General features: G+C 39.9%; 2 protein-coding genes across 9 annotated transcripts in view; one reads left to right on the top strand and one right to left on the bottom strand.

Moving 5' to 3' along the window:
* Positions 1–8: 8 nt before the first annotated feature.
* Positions 9–24,771, top strand: jmjd4.L (jumonji domain containing 4 L homeolog). Of its 3 annotated transcripts, XM_018266160.2 has the most exons (8): positions 9–1,458; positions 2,893–3,058; positions 4,599–4,724; positions 6,600–6,867; positions 7,427–7,573; positions 7,665–7,976; positions 15,732–15,835; positions 24,694–24,771. In XM_018266160.2, exons 1-7 carry the CDS (start codon positions 1,260–1,262, stop codon positions 15,774–15,776), a joined length of 1,263 nt encoding a protein of 420 aa, XP_018121649.1. In that variant the 5' UTR covers positions 9–1,259; the 3' UTR covers positions 15,777–15,835; positions 24,694–24,771. The 3 variants fall into 3 exon arrangements, with proteins under 3 accessions (XP_018121649.1, XP_018121650.1, XP_018121648.1); XM_018266161.2 differs by lacking the exons at positions 15,732–15,835; positions 24,694–24,771 and adding an exon at positions 10,882–11,622 and having other exon boundaries at positions 10–1,458; XM_018266159.2 differs by lacking the exons at positions 15,732–15,835; positions 24,694–24,771 and having other exon boundaries at positions 13–1,458; positions 7,665–8,093.
* The window catches only part of LOC108718688 (ALS2 C-terminal-like protein), a 54,414-nt gene continuing 40,052 nt past the window's right edge, over positions 11,728–26,089 (bottom strand). For 5 of the 6 annotated variants that reach the window (XM_018267032.2, XM_018267034.2, XM_041565747.1 and 2 more), the window contains 10 exons: positions 24,597–24,770; positions 22,860–22,953; positions 21,087–21,244; positions 19,203–19,274; positions 18,754–18,930; positions 16,342–16,384; positions 16,108–16,169; positions 15,446–15,595; positions 14,907–15,003; positions 11,728–13,587 (listed from right to left, as the gene is read on the bottom strand). In XM_018267032.2, coding sequence (XP_018122521.1) covers positions 13,537–13,587; positions 14,907–15,003; positions 15,446–15,595; positions 16,108–16,169; positions 16,342–16,384; positions 18,754–18,930; positions 19,203–19,274; positions 21,087–21,244; positions 22,860–22,953; positions 24,597–24,770 — 1,078 coding nt within the window. In that variant the 3' untranslated portion in view covers positions 11,728–13,536. Of the gene's footprint in view, positions 13,588–14,906; positions 15,004–15,445; positions 15,596–16,107; positions 16,170–16,341; positions 16,385–18,753; positions 18,931–19,202; positions 19,275–21,086; positions 21,245–22,859; positions 22,954–24,596; positions 24,771–26,089 lie in introns of those variants that run through there. The other variant, XR_001936049.2, reaches the window with a different exon arrangement.

The following is a 26,089-nucleotide window of genomic DNA, read 5'->3' as shown; positions in this document are numbered from 1 at the left end:
AGTGTTACTGCGCCTCATTGGATAATGCGGCCCAGTCTCATTCTCTCACAGCTTGGGACCTGCCATATTGCTCTAGTTAATTTGGCCCGGCTTGAAACAGCGCGTGAGGGGAATACAGGGACGAGGAGTGTGGTTGTAGTTATATATGAGGCACAGAAGTTATATATGAGGCACAGAGGGTGGTTGTAGTTATATATGAGGCACAGAGGGCAGTTGTAGTTATATACTGTATGAGTCAGGGATGGCAGTTGTTTTATATAAGACAGAGTAGTTATATATGAGGCACAGAGGGCAGTTGTAGTTATATGTGAGGCAGGGAGGGTGGTTGTAGCTATATATCAAGTAGAGAGGGCAATTGCAGTTATTTATGTGGCACAGAGGGCAGTTGTAGTCATATACTGTATAAATCAGGGATGGCAGTTGTTTTATAAAAAGCAGAGTAGTTATATATGAGGCAGGGAGGGCAGTTTTGTTCATATACTCTGTATCAGTCAGGGACAGCAGTTATATATAAAGCAGAGTAGTTGTATATGAAGCAGAGAGGGCAGTTGCGGTTATATTTGAGGTTGAGAGGGCAGTTGTAGTTATATGTGAGGTAGAGTAGTTATATATGAGGCAGATAGGGCAGTTGTAGTCATATACTGTATGAGTCAGGGATGGCAGTTCAATATGAGGCAGTGAGGAACTTTGTAGTTACATGGGAGGCAGAGTAGTTCTCTATGAGGCAGGAAGGGTAGTTGTATTCATATGTGAAGCAGGGAGGGTGGTTGTAGTTCTATATGAGGCAGAGTAGTTATATATATGAGGCAGGGAGGCCCGTTTTTATATATAAAGCCTGTAGGGTTGTTTTATATGAGGCAGGGAGGGACTTTGTAGTTACATGTGAGGCAGAGTAGTTCTATATGAGGCAGGGAGGGTAGTTGTATTTATATATGAAGCAGGGAGGGTGGTTGTAGTTCTATACGAGGCAGAGTCGTTATATATGAAGCAGGGAGGGTCGTTTTATATGAGGCAGGGAGGTTGGTTGTAGTTATATGAGATAGGGAGGGTAACTATATATACGGACAATGAGTGGCTAGGGAAATGTAATGTAAAATAGCACAAGGCCGCTACTTCATGAGTAAATTAAGGTGTATTTTGTTACAGCATGTTACAATGGGGATAAGACTTTGAGGCAAAATTATTCATAAACCACACTGCTAGTGGAGAGGAATATTTTAACAAATGTTCATTTAGAAACAAAAAGTTCAAACCTTAAAATGCCACCCAGCGCCCCCCATCAAATAGATTTTATTGAGGAGCCCCAGACCTTTCCTTATGGCGAGTTCTTTAATAAGTATTTGCTGACCAACTCGCCGTGCCTTTTCTCTGCTGAGTTCACCCAACACTGGGGCAGCCGGAAGACTTGGGTTACAGAAGAGAATAAGCCCAACTGGGATCATCTGCTGGAGAATTTTGGTAAGAGCAAGACTCACGCACACACATACCGGAAATTGTGCTTAGGAGTTGGCTTTTTGGCAGCAAGGACGTCTGAAACCAGAACAGGCTGCGTATAAAGGAAACCTGCTCTTTGCTAGCGCCTCAGCCACTATTAGGTCAAAGTATTCCATAAAAAGACAGATATTGAAAACATTCTTTTCTCCTCAAACTCTACAAGCTAGTGCCCCACTACTCCCAGCCCCTCACCTTTTTCCCAGGTGATGTCTTATTAATTCCACCACCTATACTGGCTTCTTCAGCCTAAGTGAACAAAAGCCATATTATTTTTTATATCTGATGTCACTGTGCCACTAAACTAATATAAATAAAGAGACTATGTGTGAAATATTCTGATGTAGCGCTGCAATATATTTATTTGGGTTGTTCTCCTTCCAACACTTTTTTCAGTTCAGTTGGTTTCAGACAGTTCACTAGAAATAAAGATTTTTTTCCAATTACTTTCTATTTTCTACGTGTGACTTTTTCTAATATTGAAGTGTAAAGGTGGCCATACACGGAGAGATCCGCTCGTTTGGTGATGTCGCCAATCGAGCGGATATCTCTCCGATATGCCCACCTTGAGGTGGGCAATATCGGGCTGATCCGATCGTGGGCCCTAGGGCTCAACGATCGGATCCTAACGCATGGGAAACGGGGGTCGGATCGCGGGACCGCATCAACGAGCAGATGCGGCCGCGATCCGACGGGATTTTTTGTCCCATCCGATCGAGATCTGCCCGGCTTTCGGCCAGATCTCAATCGGGGAAGCCCCTCGGGGGGCCCCATACACGGGTCAATAAGCTGCCGACTTATTCTGTCGGCAGCTTTTATCGGCCCGTGTATGGCCACCTTAAATCTAATTTTTCACCTTTCTAAAGCAGCTCTGGGAGGGGAGCGGGGGTTGCTGACTCTCTAAACTGTTCTAAATTGATACATTTCTTATCTTTGTCCCTGCTGAGCAGAATCCCTGGGTTTCATTACAGGCAGCTGTTTGAATTGATACAATAGTTGCTGATACTCCAGAGATGCTGCTGAGAAATGGATCAATTAAATGTTGCAAAATTGTAACTGCAGAATCTGCACCAGAATCACTGAGCTGCCAGACTGAAACACCAGAAACAGGGACATTCAACTTTAAACTTAGATGATGGAGAAATGGTAAAAAATTTACTTAAGATTCAAAAAGTCTTTCTGGAGTATTTCTGGAGAACAATCGGAAAAGTCCCTGTAAAAGTTTACTTTTCTTTAGTTATTATAAATGTACGGTAACCAATCTAAGCCATTGCATTATCCTGACTTAAATACCCTCTTACATGCTTTTAAACAATTTTGCTTCACAAATAATACAATATATTTTTGCCTAGGACAGAATTGCAGAGATTGAACTACATTGTTTTTTTCCTTTCCTATTAGGCAATGCAATAGTTCCTGTAGCAAACTGCAATGTGAAAGAGTACAACGCTAATCCAAAAGAACAAATTCCACTCTGTGAGTTCATCAGCTACTGGAGAGACTATATAGAGCACAACTATCACTCCCCCAAAGGGTGTCTTTATCTGAAGGACTGGCACATGAGCAGGTAGGCTAGCTCACCAAGAATGTCTATACAGTATTGTTTTGTCATCCGAAGGGTTATTGTGCAAGGCTCAAATGGGTTGTTAAACCCATTCACAAGCGCCTTGTACCGTGATCGAACTCTCGTAAAGGGGTTGTTCACCTTTGAGTTAGCTTAATGTAGAGATTGATATTCTGTGACAATTATCTGTAGTTTTTTTAGTTCTTTCACTTTTTGTTCAGAAGTTCTCCAGTTGGGTTACAGCAGCTGTCTGGTTGCTATGGTCCAGATTATTTTAGCAACCAGGGAGTGGTTTAAACAAGGAACTGGTATATGAATAGAAGAGGACCTGAAAAAAAATACGTTTTAAAAAGTAACAATAAAATTGTAGCCTCACAGAGTAATACTTTTTTGGCTGTCGGGGTCAGTGATGCCCATTAGAATAGAGAGTCAGAAGGCAAATAATACAAAAGCTATACAAATAAAATATAGAATACAAATTAGAAAATTTACTTACAATTGGCCATTCTGTCCCAGTGGCTGCACAGATCCTATCTGATCCCTATTGTAAGCAGCAGTCCTGTCCTGCTTTATGGCAGCTGAGATTCTAGCTATCTGTATAACAGAACATTCTGTCCCAGTGGCTGCACAGATCCTATCTGATCCCCATTGTAAGCAGCAGTCCTGTCCTGCTTTATGGCAGCTGAGATTCTAGCTATCTGTATGACAGAACATTCTGTCCCAGTGGCTGCACAGATCCTATCTGATCCCCATTGTAAGCAGCAGTCCTGCCCTGCTTTATGGCAGCTGAGATTCTAGCTATCTGTATAACAGAACATTCTGTCCCAGTGGCTGCACATATCCTATCTGATCCCCATTGTAAGCAGCAGTCCTGTCCTGCTTTATGGCAGCTGAGATTTAGCTATCTGTATAACAGAACATTCTGTCCCAGTGGCTGCACAGATCCTATCTGATCCCCATTGTAAGCAGCAGTCCTGCCCTGCTTTATGGCTGAGATTCTAGCTATCTGTATAACAGAGCATTCTGTCCCAGTGGCTGCACAGATCCTATCTGATCCCCATTGAAAGCAGCAGTCCTGCCTTGCTTTATGGCAAGATTCTAGCTATCCATAGAAACTCTGTCACAGTGGTACTTCTCTCGAAGGATTGTCCCTCTAGTACAGGACTTTTTACTGGACCATGTTGACACCAGCCTCCTCAGCACACATACACCTGGGTAAGAGGTTGGAGGCCCAAGAGGAGAACATCCTTTTTCCGATGACTACAGTATATTAAAATTAACAGGAAGTGGTCCCTAACTTTGTATGCCAATAACAAAAATATCAAACTCCAGTAACTTACATACAGTCCTGCTACCTAGCAAATAGGGGGATTAGAATTTTGTTGGGGATTTCCATCAAGTAGGAACTGTTAACCGAATGGGTCCTTATATCTTTGATGACACATATCTTTTTCCTTTAGATATATGTGTGCTGGAGTTTGCAGATGCTTTTGAATCTAATGTAATATCATCAGGAAAACACTATAATGTTTTTTTGCCACAGAGAGTTCCCAAAGCAGAATGTGTATGAAACTCCAGAGTACTTCACTTCGGACTGGTTGAATGAATATTGGGACTCCATAGATGGAGATGATTACCGCTTTGTCTACATGGGACCCAAAGGCTCTTGGTCAGTTCTGCTTGTCTTTGGCTAATCCACATAGCACAACCAATCCAGTAACTTTACGGGACATGCCTTTGTCATGTCGGGAGAATGGGGTTAGGGAACCCAGCAGTGGCAGACTATATAAAATAATGTTTTATGCATGTAAATATTGTGTCTTCATTCTGGCTATATCCTGCATAGAGAGATTCCATGCAAAGCCCAATATTTGATAAGATCCAATAATCATCAATATTTTGTGCCAAATGTAATATGCAAAGTAGTATGGCTCTGGCGAGGGGGATTTACTTCAATTGTGAATAGTGATCATTTTGTTTAATTGCAAGGGACAGCGAATTTCCTAGTAATCCTTATGGCTTGGCTTTATGTTCTGTTAAAAATTGTCATCCGTTATGATCAATCCCAAGAAACAATGTTCTTTTTGATTATAGGTCATTCACTGTATAACTAAGTGATACACATATAGACACAGGTGAAATCAAAATTGCCTTTTGTGTTTGTACAGTTTTTCCCAGAAGGTGGCAGTGTATCACTTAGCTTATAACAAGGTTACATACTGATGGAAAGAGAGAGAGAGACAGATGGAAAGAGAGAGAGAGACAGATGGAAAGAGAGAGACAGATGGAAAGAGAGAGACAGATGGAAAGAGAGAGACAGATGGAAAGAGAGAGAGAGACAGATGGAAAGAGAGAGACAGACAGCCGGAAAGAGAGAGAAACAGACGGAAAGAGAGAGAGAGAGAGACGGAAAGAGAGAGACAGACGGAAAGAGAGAGACAGACGGAAAGAGAGAGACAGATAGTTAGAGAGACAGATAGTTAGAGAGACAGATAGTTAGAGAGACAGATATATAGAACCATTGGGGTAACAGTCACCCTGCTATAGTTCCGGGGGTACCCAGGGTACAAATAAGCACTCACCCCAAATCTCCCCCTAACTGACCTTCAGACTGGGCCCCCTTAGCTCATAACAAGGTTACAGATATATAGAAACATTGGGGTGTCACCCTGCTATAGTTCCAGGGGTACCCAGGGCACAAATAAACACTCACCCCAAATCTCCCCCTAACTGGCCTTCAGACTGGGCCCCCTTAGCTCATAACAAGGTTACAGATATATAGAAACATTGGGGTGTCACCCTGCTATAGTTCAAGGGGTACCCAGGGTACAAATAAACACTCACCCCAAATCTCCCCCTATTTATGCAAACAAAAAGGATTTGTTAAGCTTTTTACCTCCCAATGACTGAGATCGTAACATGCGTCAGTACCTCCAGTAATGATGACATGAATAATTGCAAATAAATTAGGGATGCACCGAATCCAGGATTCGGTTTGGGATTCGGCCGAATCCTTCTGCCGAACCGATTCCTAATTTGCATATGCAAATTAGGGGCGGGGAGGGAAATCGAGTGACTTTTGTCACAAAATAAGAAAGTAAAAAATGTTTTCCCCTTCCCACCCCTAATTTGCATAAGAAGGATTCGGGGGTTCGGCCGAATTCAAAATGGTGGATTCGGTGCATCCCTAAAATAAATTGCTGATACTGTTGCACTGCATTATTCCTGTGTAATTCTTTGCTTGAACAAAAAACAAACCTAACAATAAGAGCACTGAACTTTATGTGCTTAGGTCATGGGAACACCTATACTAGCGTGTACAGGCTATGAACAACCTAGGGGCTGTTGCTGCTGAACTGTGCTTAGTACAGGGGATAACTAGGCTGGCAGTTCTCTGCTAATTATGGCAGTTGTGTGACAATAGGGCAGAATTTGCTCTGACCCCTTAACCCATAGCAAGCAATACTATATTACCGGTCTCCTGAAATGAGTATACCAGAATGGGAATTTTCATTTTTCATATTTACTACATTATTGCATACAGGACTCCTTTCCATGCTGACGTATTTCGGTCCTACAGTTGGTCAGCCAATGTGTGTGGTAGAAAAAAATGGCTGCTCTTCCCTCCTGGGGAAGAGGAAGATCTCAGAGATTCCCACAGGAACTTGCCCTATGATGTGACCTCCACCTGCCTTAGAGACACCAACCAGTATCCAAACTTCAGCCTGTGCTGCCAGCCTATTGAGGTCATTCAAGAAGCAGGTGAAGTGATTTTTATCCCCAGTGGGTGGCACCATCAAGTCTACAACCTGGTAAGTCTACTAAGCACAATTCAGCAGGAACAGTCCCCTAAGTTTGCTCATAGTCTGTACAGAGAGATCCCATAAAACTAAGGCAGAATAGGTATTCCCCTGTACTAAGCACAATTCAGCAGGAACAGTCCCTAAGTTTGCTCATAGTCTGTACAGAGAGATCCCATAAAACTATGGCAGCATAGGTATTCCCTGTACTAAGTACAATTCAGCAGGAACAGCCCCACAGTTTGCTCATAGTCTGTACAGAGAGATCCCATAAAACTATGGCAGCATAGGTATTCCCCTGTACTAAGCACAATTCAGCAGGGACAGTCCCCTAAGTTTGCTCATAGTCTGTACAGAGAGATCTCATAAAACTATGGCAGCATAGGTATTCCCCTGCACTAAGCACAATTCAGCAGGAACAACCCCACAGTTTGCTCATAGTCTGTACAGAGAGATCCCATAAAACTATGGCAGCATAGGTATTCCCTGTACTAAGCACTAGAAAACTTTGGGTGCAGAAAGATCGGTGTAATGCACAGTACATTCATTATGATACCATGCTTTAATTTAGGAGGATACCATATCAATAAACCACAACTGGATCAATGGCTGTAATGTGTCTGCGATGTGGAATTTCCTGCACACAGAGTTGCTCTCTGTTGAGAAAGAGATTAGTGAATGGAGAGAAATGATGGAAGATTGGCATCTTCATTGCCAGGTAGACTTTCTGCTGTTTCATAAATATAAATAAATTGTTTTAGTCCCATTTGGTTATGCTCATTGTTTCCTTGTTTGTCTTATCATGACAGGTTATCATGAAGTCTTGCACTGGAATCGACTATAAGGAATTTTATACCTTCCTCAGGATAATTGCAGAGAAAAGACTGCTCGCTTTGGATAATCTTACAGAGGACACAGTTGATGGGAGTGGTCCAACCAACATGGCAATGCTACATCCACGGGGTCGCCTTCATGCTCTGTTTGATCTGAAAATGACATCTGACGTTTTGTCACTACTGATCAGTAACCAAGACTTTCAGAATCTGGATCAGGAGTCATTGTCTCCATCGCCCTGTGCCCTCATGCAGCGCCTGGAAGCAGTTATTACTGAGAATTCCCAGGTTTGCTTAACTTCCTCTCAAAAACCCCATTCACTTAATTTGGGAGTCATACAGTAAAAGGCAAAGTTTGCCTTAGTCCTGAAACCCATAGCAACATGAGTCATGAGTTGGTGTTTTCTGGCATTTTCGTTTCATAAAATGTTATAACTTGGACTACAGGAAAGCAATATTTTGGCATTTTATATAGACTATATCAGTGATCCCCAAACAGTAGCTCAGGAGCAACATGTTGCTCTCCAACCCCTTGGATGTTGCTCCCAGTGGCCTCAAAGCAGGTGATTATTTTTGAATTCCAGGCTTGGAGGCAAGTTTTGGTTTCATACAAACCAGGTGTACTGCCAAACAGAGCCTTAATGTAGGGTGACAATCCACATAGGGGCTACCAAAGGGCCAATCACAGCCCTTATTTGGCACCCCAACAACAGTTTTCCTGCTAGTGTTGCTCCCCAACTCCTTTTACTTCTGAATGTTGCTCACGGGTTCAAAAGGTTGGGGATCCCTGCTCTATTTAAACCGCTGATGTGTCAAGTCCATGGGTGAGGCTGGTCTCATTGTTTTAGTTTATTAAAGCAAACATGACCCCCTTTTGTTGTTTGCATGCATGAATGATAGTGTGAATAAAAGTATTTTTTTATTGGTGCTTGGACTGATTTTACCATAGTTTTAGAAATGTGACTACCCTGTAAATATTCAAATGCTAACCTGATTACCTGAGTAAATTTGTGGACCACTAAGGATTTATCTTGTGTTCAGTCTTCACTTTTAGGGGGTTATTTACTAAAACTCGAGTTTCTCGGTTATGTTATTAAAACAAAGTCGACCAAACTCCCATCCACCAATTGAACTTATTTATCAATAATTCTTCTCAAAAAAGTCAGAGCGATAAAACGTCGCAACAAAATCCAGTGTCAATACAATTGACTCTGTGAAAACTCTGTGAAAAAGCCAGACTTTATCAGATTATCCAGCAGATCACAATGTCAAGAAACATCTGCCATTGACTTCTACATGACCTCGACAGGTTTGTGATGGCATATTTTCAGATTTGGATTATTATCAGAAAATTTGAGGGGTTTTTTTTCTCGAGTAATTAGAATTTTCCCCTTTAAAACCTCAACAAGCTAAGTCCATGTTCAATTCATTTGAGAAGCACTCGTCTCCTAATTCATATTCCAAATTTCCTAATGGACATCATTTGCATTTATGTGACATATATATTTGTTTCTGTGTGGTATTCTGGTTTCCCCCTACACTCCAGAAACTTACAGGTAGGAAGGTTGATTGGCTCCTGAACACCCTAATTTGTATCACTGTGATAGGGACCTTAGTTTTTAAGCTCCACTGGGGGCAGGGACTGATGGGAATGATGTATAATCTCTGTAAAGTGCTACGGACTATGTTGAGTAAGTATAATGTAATCAAAATCACTCCAGCCATAAGAGCATAATTTTCTAACCTTCTGCCCCAGGCCAGTTAAACATGCACCAGTGGTACCTTATTTCATCTGTCAGGACCATCTGCTGGTCTTGCGTAGGTACATATGCAGTACTATAGAAATTGCTTTACTGCGCATGTACCCAAGCCTGCAAAAAGACAAAGAGTGAAGGGAGGGGGGCGGAGGATGGAAAAGGAACAGGGCAGAGAGGGAGAGAAAGGAACATTGCAGGGAGGGGGTTAAAGGAACAGGACAGTGGGGGGAAAGCAAGGAGCAGTAAAGGGAGGAGGGGGTTAAAGGAGCAGGGTGGAGAGGGACAAAACCAGCATTGAAGGGAAGGGGCAGGAGGTGGTTAAATGAAAAGGGCAGAGAGGGAGAAAAAGAAGCAGTGCAGGGAGGGGGAGAAGGCGGGTTAAACAAACAGGGCAGAGAGGATGAGAAAGGAGCAGGGGGGGGTTAAATGAACATGGCAGAGAGGGACAGAAACCAGCAGAGAAGGGGGAGCAAGGGGTTAAAGGAACAGGGCAGAGAGGGAGAGAATGTAGCAGGGCTAAACAAACAGGGCAGCAAGGGAAAGAAAGGAGCAGTGAAGAGAGGGGGAGGAGAGTGTTAAATGAACAGGGCAGAGAGGGACAGAAACCAGCAGTTAAGGGAAGGGGAAAGAAGGGTGCAGGGAGGGGTTAAACGAACAGGGTAGAGAGGGAGAGAAAGGAGCAGTGCAGCGAGGGTGTTAAATGAATAGGCCAAACTGGGAGAGAAACAAGCAGTGCAGGGAAGGGGGGTAACAAACAGGGCAGAGAGGGAGAGAAACGAGCAGTGGGGAGGAGGGGGTTAAAGTGATCCTGGTCATGTGCTTTCAGAAAGCCAGCACTTTAGGATGGAACTGCTTTCTGGCAGGCTGTTGTTTCTTCTACTCAATGTAACTGAATGTGTCTCAGTGGGACCTGGATTTTACTATTCGGTGTTTTTCTTAGATCAACCAGGCAGCTGTTATCTTATGTTAGGGAGCTGTTATCTGGTTACCTTCCAATTGTTCTGTTGTTAGGCTGCTGGGGGATATGGAACTCCTTTCTTTCTTTATACATCCCCTCTATATTTAACAACAGATGATCACATTGTTCACTATATCAATGGAATCTTGCAAAGAACTGGTCCAGTCACTTGTAATTATGAACATGGTGTTTGTACTTTTGGGTAAGTGGCTATTCAGTTGGTTTAAAGGGGACATAAAGCATGTAGCAAACCATGTAAAATGAGGTATAATAGAAGGATTTTTTTTATTTTAATAACTTTCACCTACAACTAAAAAAAATACACCTGTTGGTTCAGTAATGACATTTTATATTGTAGAGTGAATTATTTGCAGTGTAAACCATGTAATTTAGAAATAAAAATGACATCATAAAAAAACATGACAGAATCCCTTTAAGCTTTAGTTGTCATTTAAATCGTGTCACTGTATAATTGCAGGTCTGTGGATAAAAGGGCTTTTTGCTGAAACGGAAGAAGTGGTCATGCTACTACACAGTGGCAGAACTACCAGGGGATCAGGGGGAGCGATTGCACCAGGGCCTGCACCCCCTCAGAGCCCGCCGGCAGTTGACACGTATGCGAATCCGCCATGAAGATTATGTCAGATGGGGGCCCTGCTGCACTGCCTGCACCCAGCCCCGGAGATGGATAGTTATGTTACTGCTAATTTATATATGTCGTTTTGGGACCAAATATTCTCCCAAAAATAGCAGAAACCTTGGTGTGTTTCAAGCGCTCTACAACAAAATTCAGTTTTTTCATAAGGGGGTGGTTATGCAAGGTCTGTTATGCAGTAAATCCGCTATATTGACACTAGAGTCCTGTACGAGTTCATTTTTTTGGAACCCGTACCCAACCTGTACCCGCAACGTGCAATCTGCAACCCGCATTCTTACCCGCTTGGACCTGCTTCCCGACCCAACCCGCAAGTACCTTAGCCACAACCCGGACCCGCTGACCATCAAGAATCAGGAAGTGCTGTCATTGAAAACTGGAAGTGACATCATTGGAAGTACAGTAGGCGTGATTAGAACAAAGGAGTAAAATAGGAAGTGCTGTCATTGTAAACCGGAAGTGACATCATCAGAAGTAGGCATGATCAGAAAAAAGGAGTAAAAATTGACCCCCATCTATACCCGACCCCCGTCTATACCCGCACCCAGAACTTCTACCCGCAATCCGCAGGGTGCAGGTTTTTCCGCGTAACCCGACCTGCTGCAGGACTCTTAATTGACACACACAGTTTGCGTAAGCTTGGGTTTCTAACCACTTACCGCCACATAATCGAATGCCAAAAAGAATTTAATATACTGTAGGTTCATCCATTTAACCACAGGAATACTTTACACAATAAACAAATACAATATTTACAATTCAATCATCCTCATATTAAAGATCTTTAATTACAATTTTATTTTTAAAAAAAATTGAAGTATCAAAAACGTTGTCCAACGGGCAGCATAAATAAAACTCTTGCTCGATCCCTGAGCCCAATGGTTGATAAAAAAAGATTGCACAGTTGTGTGAAAATAGTCTCGCTGTAGTGTATGTGCCTAGTATATTGTGTGGTGTGCAGGAACCAAGTGTAACTCATTTCAGCGTTGTGCTATACCAAGTTGCTGTTTCCATAGGGAGTCGGCACTCGTTTGTTTGAAATGTACATAATATATCTACTTAAAAGTTACTGTAACTAAGATATCAAGGCTTTTAATTGTGAATCATTTGTGAAGTTGTAGTAGAACCTGAAAGCCATAATTGCTGGCCAGCCGGTTGTGTGCCTGGTGGGTAAAGCCAAATCAGTTTTTTGGCATTGGCGATTTCAGTGGCACAGCCAGACCCAGGTGTGCAGATAGTTTTGCTCGGGCACTTTTGCTAATGACAGTTGCTGACTTTAACTGCTTGAGGCAGTGGCTAAAAAGCACCAAGGTAGAAGTAGCCCAACTGGGTCACTGTCTCACACAGGGAACTGAAGGGTTCCTATATCTGTTTCTGACTTAAGGCCGTCATTGACAGTTGACATGGATGATGACAGTTTCCATGGATGACATATATATAGTTATCTCTGAGGCATTAATATCCCAGCCCACTGAGTTGTTTTACTATCAAAAAAAAAAAAATTTTAAAAAGTTTTTCATCTTTTTAGGTAATAAATATATTCAGGAATTTTAACTGGTGTTCTTGGAGAGTTAGGATGGTTGGTCAGAGACAAACGAACCACCTGTGCTTGCATGGGTTTTCCTACCACACTCCAAAAACATACAGGCAGTTTCATTGGCTCCTGATAAAATTGTCCCTAGTGAGTGTATAGGGACTTTAGATTGTAAGCTCCACCGGGACTGATGTGAATGATGTATAATCTCTGTACATGCAGGTGCTTCATAAATAAAGGATAAATATACCCAAACAAAAGAACTAGAATTGAACATAAGAAATGGAAGTAATTTTAACCCTAAATAAGCTACTTTATGTACAATAAATATATTCACGACCTGCAAAAAATACTGTTACCCACCCACTTTAATTATAAGATCATTTGCATTATAACTCAGTTTCAGTGCCTTCGTTGCCCAGTTACTCTTTTTTTTTTTTTTTTTGCAGTTGCCAGTTTTGTGCTGTCAGCATCCTAAAGTTCTTATTGCAGATGGGTCCAAGCCTTTGAATATTCTGATCTGCTGATTGACTACAAGTAGTTCTAGCCGTGCAAATGTTATAAAGCTGTGATTAACTATTGACTGGTTTTATTTCTGTGAATATTCTGATTGGCTACATATTTGTTTTAGCCCCTTTAATATTCAGATACACTGATTTGCTAAAGGATGTCCTAGCGTTGTGAATGTTCTTATCCTCTGATTGGATAGAGAGTTAGTCTAGCCCTGTGAGTGTTCTAATGGAAAGGAACCAGCCCCAAATTATAGTAATTCTCTACCTCCATGCTCTGATGTTTTTGAGGAGATCATGGGGTCATGCAGATATTTAAGCAGCCCTGTAGTTATAGAAGCGGCTGCTGCTGAAATCTGCTACTAAAAAGTATTTTGCACTTCCGAAACAGTCAGGCTCAGTGTGCAGTGTAGTTCACACTCCCCAAATCAGCTGCTAGCACGTGTAGTGTCGGATTTCTTCTTTCTGGATGTGTTCGTAACAGGACTGCAGGGATAAAAGCATAGAAACCATTGTTAGAGGGGTGTCTCACGATGTCGAGTTGGGTTTACCCAAAAGATTCAAGTTTTTCTAGGGTAGTTCTCAGTCAAAAACTCCAAATTCAGGTTAAAAAAACCTCAGATTTTTCAGGGTTTTATAAAAAAAACTTGAATTTTTGTTTGTTTTTAAAAAGACTCAAATTTTTCAAGATTTATTATACCCCGAAGCTGGAAATATCTGGAATCCGAAAATACACCAGCTAAAACCTGTCGAGGTCATGTAGAAGTCAATGGCAGAAGTTACTTGAACCATTTGTTGTTCAAGTGACCTTCATGATGTTTGGGATTTTTTCGGTGGGTTTCACTAGAAAACTCGATCAGTTCGAGCGATTCGAGTTTTTTCCCATGGAAAACTCGATTAATCAGTTTTCAGGTTTTTAAACTGATTTGAGTTTTTTCTTAAATTAGAAGACTGGGTTTCACTAGAAAACGTGATCAATTCGAGCGATTTGAGTTTTTGCCCACAGAAAACTTGATTAATTAGTTTTCAGGTTTTTAAACTGATTCGAGTTTTTTTCATTTGCGTTTTTTCTTAAATTAGAAAAAATCGAGTTGCGAGTTCATTTGAGTTACAGTATATATATATATATATAAAAAAAACCTCACAAACCTCTAAAACCCGACCTTTGATAATTCTGCCCTCAAGTCTGCTGCTTACAGGGGTATGATAACATATTTTGCAGTTGCTGTTTTATGTGGTGTTTCAGTTATTACACAGGTTATATCACAGCTCTCTAGTTGAATTGTTACTTTGCTGATATATATTATTAGTACGATTATCTGTGCATGTTAGGTAACCCGCCAGGTACTATGGATATTGTTCAATCTGGCAATCGATAAGGTATGAAAACTGAATGTCGGCTAGTGCATGGTGCATGAACAGGTGAGGAAGTAAAGAGGCGCCGCAGTTCCTCTTCACTTCCTGTTGATCGTTCATGCGCTAGGTCGGAGACTATGGGAGATCAGCCCTTGTATGGCTGTTTTTAGGTTCCCAATAATCAGTAATTCCCTGTAGTGGGACTACATCCTACCGGCCTAAATAATATGAAACCTGGAAATAAAGAATCATCAAGTCTGTCACCCGACCCATTTTCTGCCATAGATCATAGAATCTATGCCGCTGGCTCTGAAGTACCTGACTGCTGGCACAGTAGATTCCACACTCTATGGTAGACTGGTAGACAAGTGGCTAGATAATGGACTAGAGGATTATAGGAGAGGATACCGATTGATTTTAACGAGACAATGATGACATTTAATACAGACCTCCAATGCAGTTAGTAGGAAATCATATATCCCTCCTCTGTTACTGGGTTCCATCAGGTCACGAATGAAGTTAATTTCTGCTCCGAGATGTTGTATGCTAGGAAACAAATATATGAAAGGTTATTCCTCTGCATGTTATTAAAGCAATCACTAAAATGGAAGTGCAAGCATATTGAGTGAGGCCGGTGGGTCAATGTGTTTATTGGGTAAACTGTCACACAATGAGAATAACTGTTTGGCAAGCAATCAGATGCACTCCGCTTTCTTGGCTGTTTGGACAAAGGCCTCCCACAAGTCTCATTATTCTTTTAGTGCAGTAGAACATAGCATCTTTGTCTGGCTAGAAAGCCCATAGTGCTAGTGTAGTCCATTTGTCTGCTCTCTGATCTATCCCGCTCATTTTACATAGCAATGCATGGGAGAGAAAAAGAATGTCTACATGGAAATGTATTTATCTCTTTAAGCTGTGAAATAGAACTCTTCATCAGTATCTTAAAGTAAACTGGCGTCATTGGCAAATTAAAAATCAGTATAATTACCCTGCTCGTGACACCACGTATATTAGTAATGGCAAAAGATCATCCATGGGAAGCTTGTAATCTTTATCTACTACTCGGGATACCGTCCGCTCAATCTCCGTGTATGTCTTCAGGATGATTTCCAGTTTCTCTTTTGGATCCACAGTCGTGCTGTGAGAGAAGAAAGGTTGCGGTATTAGAAGGCTTCCACCCACAATAGAGTGTGTCCAGCAAACAGCAATACTGTCCTTCTGTGTATTATTTTATTATTGACCACTTTTTTCTAACCCATCTCTTTCCTCCTTAGACCTGTGACCTGCAGAAGTCTCCAGAGGCCTCCAGCACCAAATAACCCTTCAGAATGGAGTGTGCCATGAAGTGTACTGCCTCGAGACAGTGGTGGAAATGGTGGTAAGTGTACTAGGAGGAACCATATATTTAAAATGTTTAATTATTTTTACTATTTTACTAATGGTGGTAAGTGTACTAGGAGGAACCATATATTTAAAATGTTTAATTATTTTACTATAAAAATATATCATTTAAGAAGTATTCTGCAAGTCATTGAATTATGGGAAATGATTACAGTTTTGTGCTATTCTCTGATTTATCTGAACAAAACCGTGTTGTATATGTTAATAAAAAAAAAGGATTTTAGTTATAAAACCTGTGATATTACTTACATTATCTTCTGTAGACATTCAATTGCTGAGTGGAAGCATTTGTGTCTCACGATGGAGTACCTCTGCAAAAATAATTCAGACAAAAACTTAAGAACCCAACATGACATCACTGAAATGACCAAATGTTTAAACATGTCCCATAGCAATTTCAATCCATCATTGTGTTTCCTGCTGGGTAATATACTGGAATATAGCGGAGAAGACATAATTCAAGAGAAATTCACTTTGGTTTACCTGGTTGGTTGTAAGTTTGACATCTTTCAGGGGCCACAGTTGTCTAAATATTGAGAAAAATTGTGAATTATTCATTGGAGTTGTAACGGTAAGTATACATCTATAATTGCTCACAAAAAATTCAAAAACTATGAAAATATATAGTCAATTATGTTCCCCTTTTGTGGAATATTAGGATATAAGAAGGTACCAAGGAGTTCTATGACCATATAACAAGTCAGGAAATTTTGAGGTGACATTTAGAGGGTTATTTATTATGGTTCAAGTTGTTTTCCATGAAAGTTAGAGTTTCCGAATTGATTTTTTTGTCAAAACTCACATTTTCAGGTTAAAAAAAGTTTGGAGTTTTAAAAAAACAAAAACAATTTTTTTTTAGATTTGTTATACCCCGACCCTGGAAATAGCTTGAATCCAAAAGTACATCTAAATCCTGCTGATGTCATGTAGGAGTCAATGGCAGAGGTCCCTTAAACCATTTGAAGATGTTTATAGCCTTCATGATGTTCAAGTTTTTTTTTTTTTTTTTTTTTTTTTGGAGGGTTTTGCCCAAAAACTCTATCAATTAAAGTTTTCAAGTTTCGCAACTCGACTTGCTGAATCGTGTTTTTCCCATTCAAGTTTTTATATTAAATTTAAACCAAATTCGAGTTGTGAGTTTATTCGAGGTATAAAAAAACCTGTAACAATTGACCTTTGATAAATGACCCCTTAAAAATCTTATAAAAAACAAAATTTAGAGAGTCAGGTGACACAAACTACATCACTAACCTCCGATTATAACTGACGGCAACACTAAGCACCCTTTTTAATGATATTCACAGGGTATTCATGGCTCACAAACTAACCAATTTAATCTGTACAATCAACCTACATTTAGGGGATTATTTACTTAAACTAAAGTTTATCTAATTTTTTTTATTAAAAGAAAGTTGACCTAACGCCCATCCATGAATTTAACTCATTTAGCATTAGTCAATGCGTCAATTCGAATCGTATGAATGATGCTTTAAAAACTCGACTTGTCACCATGAAAACTCGTATTTATCGGATTATCGGATGAAAACCAGTGCAGATCACAATGTCAAGAAGTCTTCAGAGACATCTGCTATTGACTTCTACATGACCTCGACAGGTTTGAGATTGAGTATTTTCGGATTCAAATTTTTAGCAGCTTTGGGATATAATAAATCTAAAAAAAAAATCGAGGATTTTTTTCTCTAAAAATTCGAGTTTTCCCCTTTAAAAACTCAACCAGAAAAATTTGAGGTTTAATAAATAGGCCCTTTAAAATAATGCCCCATATTCTAAATGATGTTCATATGAGCAGAGTTAATAATATAAAAAAAAGGCACAAAACAACAACAAATGTCCTTGTCATGCAGAGACACAATTGTGACATAATCTACTGCACACAAAAACAAATGCTATATAATGCACATACACCCATGGTTTTACTTATCAGGACTTCACTAACAATTATTTAGTTCTCCAAAACAAGTTCTGAAATTAGGTAAACCCAATTTCATCGGACAATTACCAAATGACAGATTCAAGTTGATGCTAGTAAAAATAAGATGAACAGGAAGCTAATAAAAAAGAATGAAAGATTTTTGGCTACACCCCATCACACCATGATCTTGCTCAATTATGCCATCACTGCATACCTATTCTGCCAGGAGACTTCTGGAAAATTAAGGACAGCTCTACAAACCCTATGATTCAGTAGCTTGTGGACATTTTAGATCATGTTTGAGGTCTTCCTCACAACTCTGCTTTAGCTCATTTATATTAGAGAGCATTTGTAAATACGCAGCTTTAGTACGAAGCTGTCACATCTGAAAAGAGCTGAGGTCTGAGCTTTGAGAAGGCATATTTATAAATTTTTTGTATTCTAATTTTTCAGAATCTCAATAGCAGAATGTTTTGCACAATTGCTAGCAAAAAAAAGAAAAGAATGTGAAAAACGATCACAATGGAAGTCAATATAATTTTACAAATTTTGAAAGGCCCATTCAATTTTACAAATTTAACTGTTCAACTGAATTTTTTTCAATAGCATTTCTGAGATTTTTTTTACTGATAAATCTTGGAAATTCAAGTTTGGAAAGCTTGAGTTTTTTTCTATTTTTTTTTTTCAAGACCTCCAAAAAAAACCAGGATCTCACATTTTAAGAACTTTTCCCTTATTAATTTTGTATTCCAGCATTCGGTTTTACTGAAGATCATTGTCTTATTGCAGGAACTTTGTTTGACCAGCCCTGCAACTGCTACCGGTGCTATATTGCACCAACAATTTCCAAAGGGTTCTGAGGCCACCATCATCAATGAACCCTCTGCTTTTTGGCATTTATAGGTTTTATAATATTTTTTTTTCAAAATATAAGAATAGGCAGCAGACTTTATTTTACATACTTCTGTACATCCAAGAACTCCAGTAGCTTTGTATCTGTCAGGTGCCCCAGACGGATAATCCCCTGCCAGTAGAATCCGTCCTCCTGCTCATGGTAAAGCATGTATAGCATGAATAGGTCGGGGTGAAACCGTGGTAGGATGAGAGGTAGAATTAAGGTGTAAGCATAGGTGTCATCACTGCATAAGGGAAATTTTAAGTTAGTTGCATTCTGATGTGATGACAAATTTTTTGATATATAATATCCATATAATTAGCATTAGGATATCTTACATATAAATTCTTTTTAGAAGTGGCATAAGTAGATGCTAAATGGTCCACCTTGGGAACCTTTGTGTTTTAAGATCAAAATGTGCTTTTCCTATGCTTCTTATCTTCTGAATCGATTATACCTACTCTAGAACACATCACAATATACCAATTAAAGGATATAATATAACAGTGTTGTTACCTTGTTTCTTCGTTTTCATCCAAAATACAGTTTCTGTGACCATTTCTCTCTCCAGCCATAACTATTAAGGCTCTATGTATTAAAAACATAGAAAACAAATCATTACGGTTACTATGCCAGGTTCTGAAGTAACTTTGCTAGTATCATCCGGTACAAGGGGCTGTCTTTTACAGAGAAAAGCAATTCAGTTAATAGTATAGAATTATTATGGGAAATGGCTTTTATATTAGATGTTTTGGCAAACATGAGCATCATAATATCTCACCTTTAATCTGAATCTTCTGCCTGCAGACAGTGTAAAAAGACTGGGGCTTCCTCTTTGTTACTCAGCTCTGGCAGGAGATTCCTCCTGTCTGATAGATCTGAGTACAGCCCTAATTCTGGGGACCAGCAGAAACCCCTGTCACTCTAGATCAGTGATCCCCAACCAGTATCTCGCGAGCAACATGTTGCTCAACTCCTTGGATGTTGCTCCCAGTGGCCTCAAAGCAGGTTTGAATTCCAGGCTTGGAGGATAGTTTTGGTGCATAAAAACCAGATGCATTGCCAAACAGAGACTCCTGTAAGCTACCAGTCCACATAGGAGCTACCAAACAGCAAATCACAGCCCTTATTTGACATCACCATGGATTTTTCAATGCTTGTGTTGCTCTCCAACATTTAAATGTGGTTCACGAGTAAAAAAGGTTGGGGACCCCAGCTCTAGAGAAAAGAAAGAAAGCTGTATGCAGACATGTATCCTATATCCTATATCCTATCCTATAACTAGTGAATGCATACATAACTAATTGTACAACCCAAAAAGACTGAAGCCAATTATTACCCAAACTAGTGCGGCTACCTACTAGGGTTCATTATGGGCTATCATTTTTATTAAATAGTTCATAACCAAGTTATTTTTAGTTAAACAAAGTTAATTCTAACTTTGTATTCAATCTCTGAACCTGTGGGTGAAAACTGGACTGGGCCTGGGACAGACCTGCTAGCTTCACTCTCTCTCCTTACCTCCCTCCCTGACCCCGGTCACACTGATGCGCCGGGAAAGGTATGGGGGGTACCGACAGAGAGGACTTTGCGATTGGGTGATGGTGTGGGTGGCCCCTGAGGCTGCAGCTAAGAAAAGGCACACTGGCACACAAGCTGTGAATGCAGGTGAACACCTTGCAAAGTTTTATTACCGGAAGTGCAACGTTTCGGGGCAAGCCCCTTTGTCAAGCAGGGGCTTGCCCAGAAACGTTGCACTTCCGGTAATAAAACTTTGCAAGGTGTTCACCTGCATTCACAGCTTGTGTGCCAGTGTGCCTTTTCTTAGTATCAGATTTGAGGTTGCCGGTTACCTCTATCACTGTGCACCAAGGGAATTTGGAATTATCTACACAGACAGGTGTGCGTGAGCAATTACTACCCTGAGGTTGCAGGCCTGGTGGGCCCTATGCCCCCCAATCTGATGTTGAAACTGGAACTTATAGGGTTGGAAATAGGATTGCACCAAATCCAATATTTGGGATTCAAATAAATCCTTCGTGAACGATTCAACCGTATATATATTTTTTGACTTCCTTGTTTTGTGATGAAAAGTCATGTGATTTCCCTTGTCGTCCCTAATTTACATATGCAAATTTGGATTTGGTTTGGCCAGGCACAAGGATTTGAATCAAAATCCTGCTGAAAAAGGCTCATCCCTAGTTGAACATATACGTTTAGAAACGGATCCACATACACTTTAGATTATGCAGTCGAGGAATGGACCCCTTTTATTATGCCACCAAAAAATCAACGTTTCGGGGGGAACATCAAACGTATGTGTTGCTAAGGGACCCGGTTGAAAACATACCCCTTAACTTCAAGAAACAAGTCACTCTTGCACTGTGCACATGTATTTACCTGCAAAATTCCAATAGTTTCTTGGCATAATATTTTATTTCCTCCTGGGCCATGCTGAGGAGATGCAGATTTGCTCCCACGCCAGCATATGTTGCCTGGTATACTACAAGCATGATCTTCAAGAGCTTCTTAAAGGGATGATGGGAAGACTTAAAAGCCTGAAAGAGATATATCAGTGAAGATTGATGTGGATGCTGGATATTAAACCAATCTGTATACGCATACATGTTTCATCTTGAATCACAACATTTGGACACACCCAAATATTAATAAATAATGTCAGTAAAAGGGGATACAATTGAGACAAAGATATTTAAAATATAAGGCTATATAACCGATGCATTGAGAGACCTTTGCAATGTTCTTATTCAGACTTGAGCTTTAGGTGAAGATTCCTTGCCTATTGCAATGTTTTTGGCTTTCAGAATGTTCTATTCCAGGCCACTGCTTGCATGGGAGCTCCCATCAAACTTTTGCAGCTCAGCTCTCACCACTGCCCCTCTCCTGAAATTATAGTTTTAGTCCAGTCCACTGACTTTGAAGGAAACATCTGTTACTTCCATAATAAAACATTCCACCTCTATGTAAAATAAAACAGAAGCACTACCACTACACACCCCTATCGATTGCCTTGATCTAGCAGCTAAAGAGAAAGGTGGATTATGAAGTATATACAATAGTACCGTATATACTCGCGTATAAGCCGAGTTTTTCAGCACCCAAAATGTGCTGAAAAACTCAAACTCGGCTTATACGCGGGTCATACCTCCTTCCGCGGCCCCAGCAGGACTGTCTGTGACTGACTGTGTCGCCGCCCGGAGCAGGTCCAGGAGCTCCGGGCGGCGCGTCCTTCCCTGCCGGCGTTCGCTCCCAAAATGGCGGCGCCCATGGCCGCCACGTGGGTAGCGGCCGGCGCCGCTACCCACGTGGCGGCCATGGGCGCTGCCATTTTGGGAGCGAACGCCGGCAGGGAAGGACGCGCCGCCCGGAGCTCCTGGACCTGCTCCGGGCGGCGACACAGTCAGTCACAGACAGTCCTGCTGGGGCCGCAGGTATATCATGACCTTGATGACTGAAATTAATTATAGCCTTCATATTCTATAATAGTCACATGACACAATGCAACTACAACACTGCAATAAATCTATTCAGGAGTCTAACAGCATGTGCAGGCCTTGCAGGACTGGTAGTTTAAAAAGAAGACTAATGGGCAAATGTTTTTAGATCAAAAAAGAAGGGGTAGAACTACTGGGGGGTGCACCCCCTCAGGGCCCGCGTGTATACTGTATATACACACAAACACACACACACTGTATGTCAATGTACAAACTCAAGTAAAAAAATAAGGAAATCAACATCAGCTTGTATGAGAAAATCCATTCCACACCACGAGTCGCCAATAGCAGCAGGAATAACACTCTATAGCAACAGGAAGCACTGCCAAGAGAATTTGAAATCTGTTTCCAAGCCCTGCAAGCTCCTTTCACACTGCCATTCACATCACGTTTTATTAACTTTGTTGTACAAGCTCTACAAGTGGACTCCATCATGTTCCTGCTGATGGAATTATGGGGAGGCTCTTTTAAATAGTTTTAGATTTCTATGCCATAAAACATGATTACACATTTACACATTCACATTTTGAAATCTGACATGGGGCCCCTAGGCTTATACACGAGTCAATACATTTTTCCAGTTTTCTTAGGTAAATTAGGTACCTTGGTTTATACACGGGTCGGCTTATACACGAGTATATACGGTATGTGACTTTACCTTCTCCAGATACTGCTGCAGGTCCTCGTGCTTTTGGAAAACACTAATCTCTTTTAAAATGTCTTCAATTTTACCTGAAACTTCATCCTTGTCTCTTAAAAATGAAAAAATAATAGTAAGAATTATTCATTTGTTCAGTGGTGTTTAGTTGTTTTATAAAACTACAATTGTATCCTTTCATGATTAGAAACTAGGAAAATTCAGACACTAGTGTTCATTGTCTTGCTCCACCACTTAGGTCTTAGGTTCCATTAAAAATGTATGGTAGGGTAGCCAAAAAGTGGGCTTTGCTAATTTTACCAACATGGTGCTATTTTAAAGGGGTTGTTTATCTCTAAATTTTAGGGGCAGATTTACTAAACTCAAGTGAATTTTCGAAGTTAAAAAAAGTTCGAATTTCGAAGTAATTTTTTGGGTACTTCGACCATCGAATAGGCTACTGCGACCTTCGACCTCGATTCAAACGATTTGAAGTAAAAATCGTTTGACTGTTCGACCATTCAATAATCAAAGTATTGTCTCTTTAAAAAAAACTTTGACTTCATACTTCCCCAAATTAAAGCTACATTAAGTGCAATGTTAGCCTATGGGGACCTTCCACAGCACTTTTCTAAGTTTTTTTTGGTCGAATAGAAATCCTTTGATCGATCCCTAAAAATCGTTAGATTCGAACGATTTAATTGTTCGATCTAACGATTTCTATTCGATCATTTGATCGATTGAATACATTAAAAATCCATCAACTTCGATATTCGAAGGCGAAGGATTTCAATTCAAGTGTCGAATTTCAAAGTTTTTTTAACTTAGAAATTCGACCCTTAGTAAATCTGCCCCTTAGTATGATGTAGAGAGGGATATTCTGAGACAATTTGCAATTGGTTTTCATTTTTTATTATTTGTTTTTGAATTATTTAGCTTTTTTTTTTTGCAGCTCTCCAGTTTGCTATTTCATCATTCTGCTTGGTAGGGTCCAAATTACCCTAGCAACCATGCATTGATTTAAATAAAATACTGAATTATGAAAATGCCAGTGCCTGAACAGTATTATTAACATGTATTTATATAGCGCTAACATATTTTGCAGCACTGAGTAAGTAAAATTGGTAATAAAAAGTAGTAATAACAATGACATTGTAACCTTGCAGAGCATTTGGTTTTTAGATGGGGGTCAGTGACCCCCAATTGAAGTCTGGAAAGAGTCAGTAGAAGAAGGCAAATAATTTAAAAAAAACTATCAAAAATAAAAAATTAAGGCAAATTGAAAAGTTGCTTAGAATTAGCCATTCTATAACATATTATAAGTTAACTTAAAGTTGAACCACCTCTTTAAATAAGTGTCATCACTCTTATTTGAACTTTATTTATTTATTTGAATGACTAGATCTTGAGAGAGAGAAACTGGTTTCAGATCAAGGGACCTTTTCGTATCCTCAAAGTGATTGATAGTACACACAGTTTTCAGCTTCAATATCGATTTGACAGTCAGGAACCATTTTGGTACAGATGATTAAGAGGGCAACGACTTAAGGAGATATTTCCATGTAGAGTGTTTATTTAACATACAGTATAAAAGGGAGGAATCCACTAAAGCGTCACTAGAGCATCAAAAATAAACGTGAGAAATATTTGAGAAATATATCTCCAACACAAGCCTTCAGAAATTCTTCAAATAAACCATGAAAATCTTTTGTGTATGGTAATTTAAGATGCTATTTTGCCACATCATTTTTTACTAACCTCTGACAATAAAGATATTCTTGTGATTTCTGGAGTTTTTTACTTGACTGGACGTGGAAGCCTAAAAAGAACTCTTCTGTCTCTCCCTGGCACCCAGATTCTAAGAATTTCAGGAAAGGTTCGAAAATACCATTCCACCGTTCTTCCACAGGGAACAATTCGGAACCTAGCTGACTGCAATATAAAAGAATTCCTTCATCAGGTAATACATATTATTTTAGCGATTTTCGGTACACATGTTTTTATTGCACAGTCAGAGTCTGAGTAGTTAGAATTGCTCTTCTCAGTCAAAATATTCCCAAAACCCAAGTGCAACAGTAACTTCCTTTAGCCATATTTTCATGAAAAATATTTGCTTGACGTTCAAGAAAAAAAAAGAACATTCATCATTCATTAAGGGGGTTATTAATCATAGGTCATAGCTTTGTGAGCTTTTCGAAACCTCGAATGAACACACAACTCGAATGGTTTCTAATTTAAGAAAAAATTAGAATGTAAAAAACTCGAATCAGTGTAAAGTTGAAAAAAAACACCTCAAATTGATTGAGCTTTTAAGCACAAACCACCGAAAACAATTTGAAAATCATGAAGGCTAAAAACATCTTCGAATGGTTCAAGGGACCTCTGACATTGACTCCTACATGACCTTGACAGGTTTTAGATGGTGTATTTTCTGATTCAAGCTTCAAGCATAATAAATCTTGAAAAAAAAATTTGAACCCCAAAAATAGATTTTTGACCAAAAAATACCCCTGAAAACGCGAATATTTTGGAAAACACAACTCGACCTTTGATATATAACCCCCTAAGAGTTAGGCAAACCCAATCAATGATTTATTTGTAAATGTAATTGCTAATTCAAATAAAAAGACTCATAATCAACGTATGTTGCAAAGTTGCTTATGAAGCTAAACGTTTTTAAGCTGATAACCCATTACGGATCTTAGAGCTATAGATGTAAAAATCGCCTGTGTAAGATAAATTTTTACCTGACATAGTCTTACTCATGGTAAAATAGACAAAAACACTGGCAAGTACTCTATAGAAATGATTGACTTACACCTGGTCTAAGATGACATATTATTTTTTTATAAAATAGCCATTGTAATTTTGTCTTCTGTATTTTTAAACCAATCCTAAAAGACTGATGGACCCAGGAGAAGCTATTCAGGGCAGGGCCCATATTGATAGGAGGACAATAAACAGGTGGTTCTGCAGTCAATGTGGGTCCTTCTCAAGTGTGGGGTCCAGCAGAAGCTGCCTCTATTTGTTACCGTCTAAATATGGCTCTGGTCATGTAGTAAATGGGAATGAGATGGAAGCAGATGACAATTTGACACCTTTTTATAAGAGATTCCTTAATTTCCAGCGCCGATATATCTGTTATGTGTTCCTAAGATTATTTTAGATGGCGAAACACCAGTGTTTCAGCTCTTTGCTTCATTTTTTTATTACAAATGTTAGGCAATGGCTATTTTATGGTAGCCTGCTGA

Source organism: Xenopus laevis, chromosome 6L (assembly GCF_017654675.1).
Source record: "Xenopus laevis strain J_2021 chromosome 6L, Xenopus_laevis_v10.1, whole genome shotgun sequence".
NCBI classification, from domain to species: Eukaryota; Metazoa; Chordata; class Amphibia; order Anura; family Pipidae; genus Xenopus; species Xenopus laevis.
The sequence above is the reverse complement of the archived record's forward strand: the minus strand, read 5'-3'. Positions and strand labels throughout refer to the sequence as shown.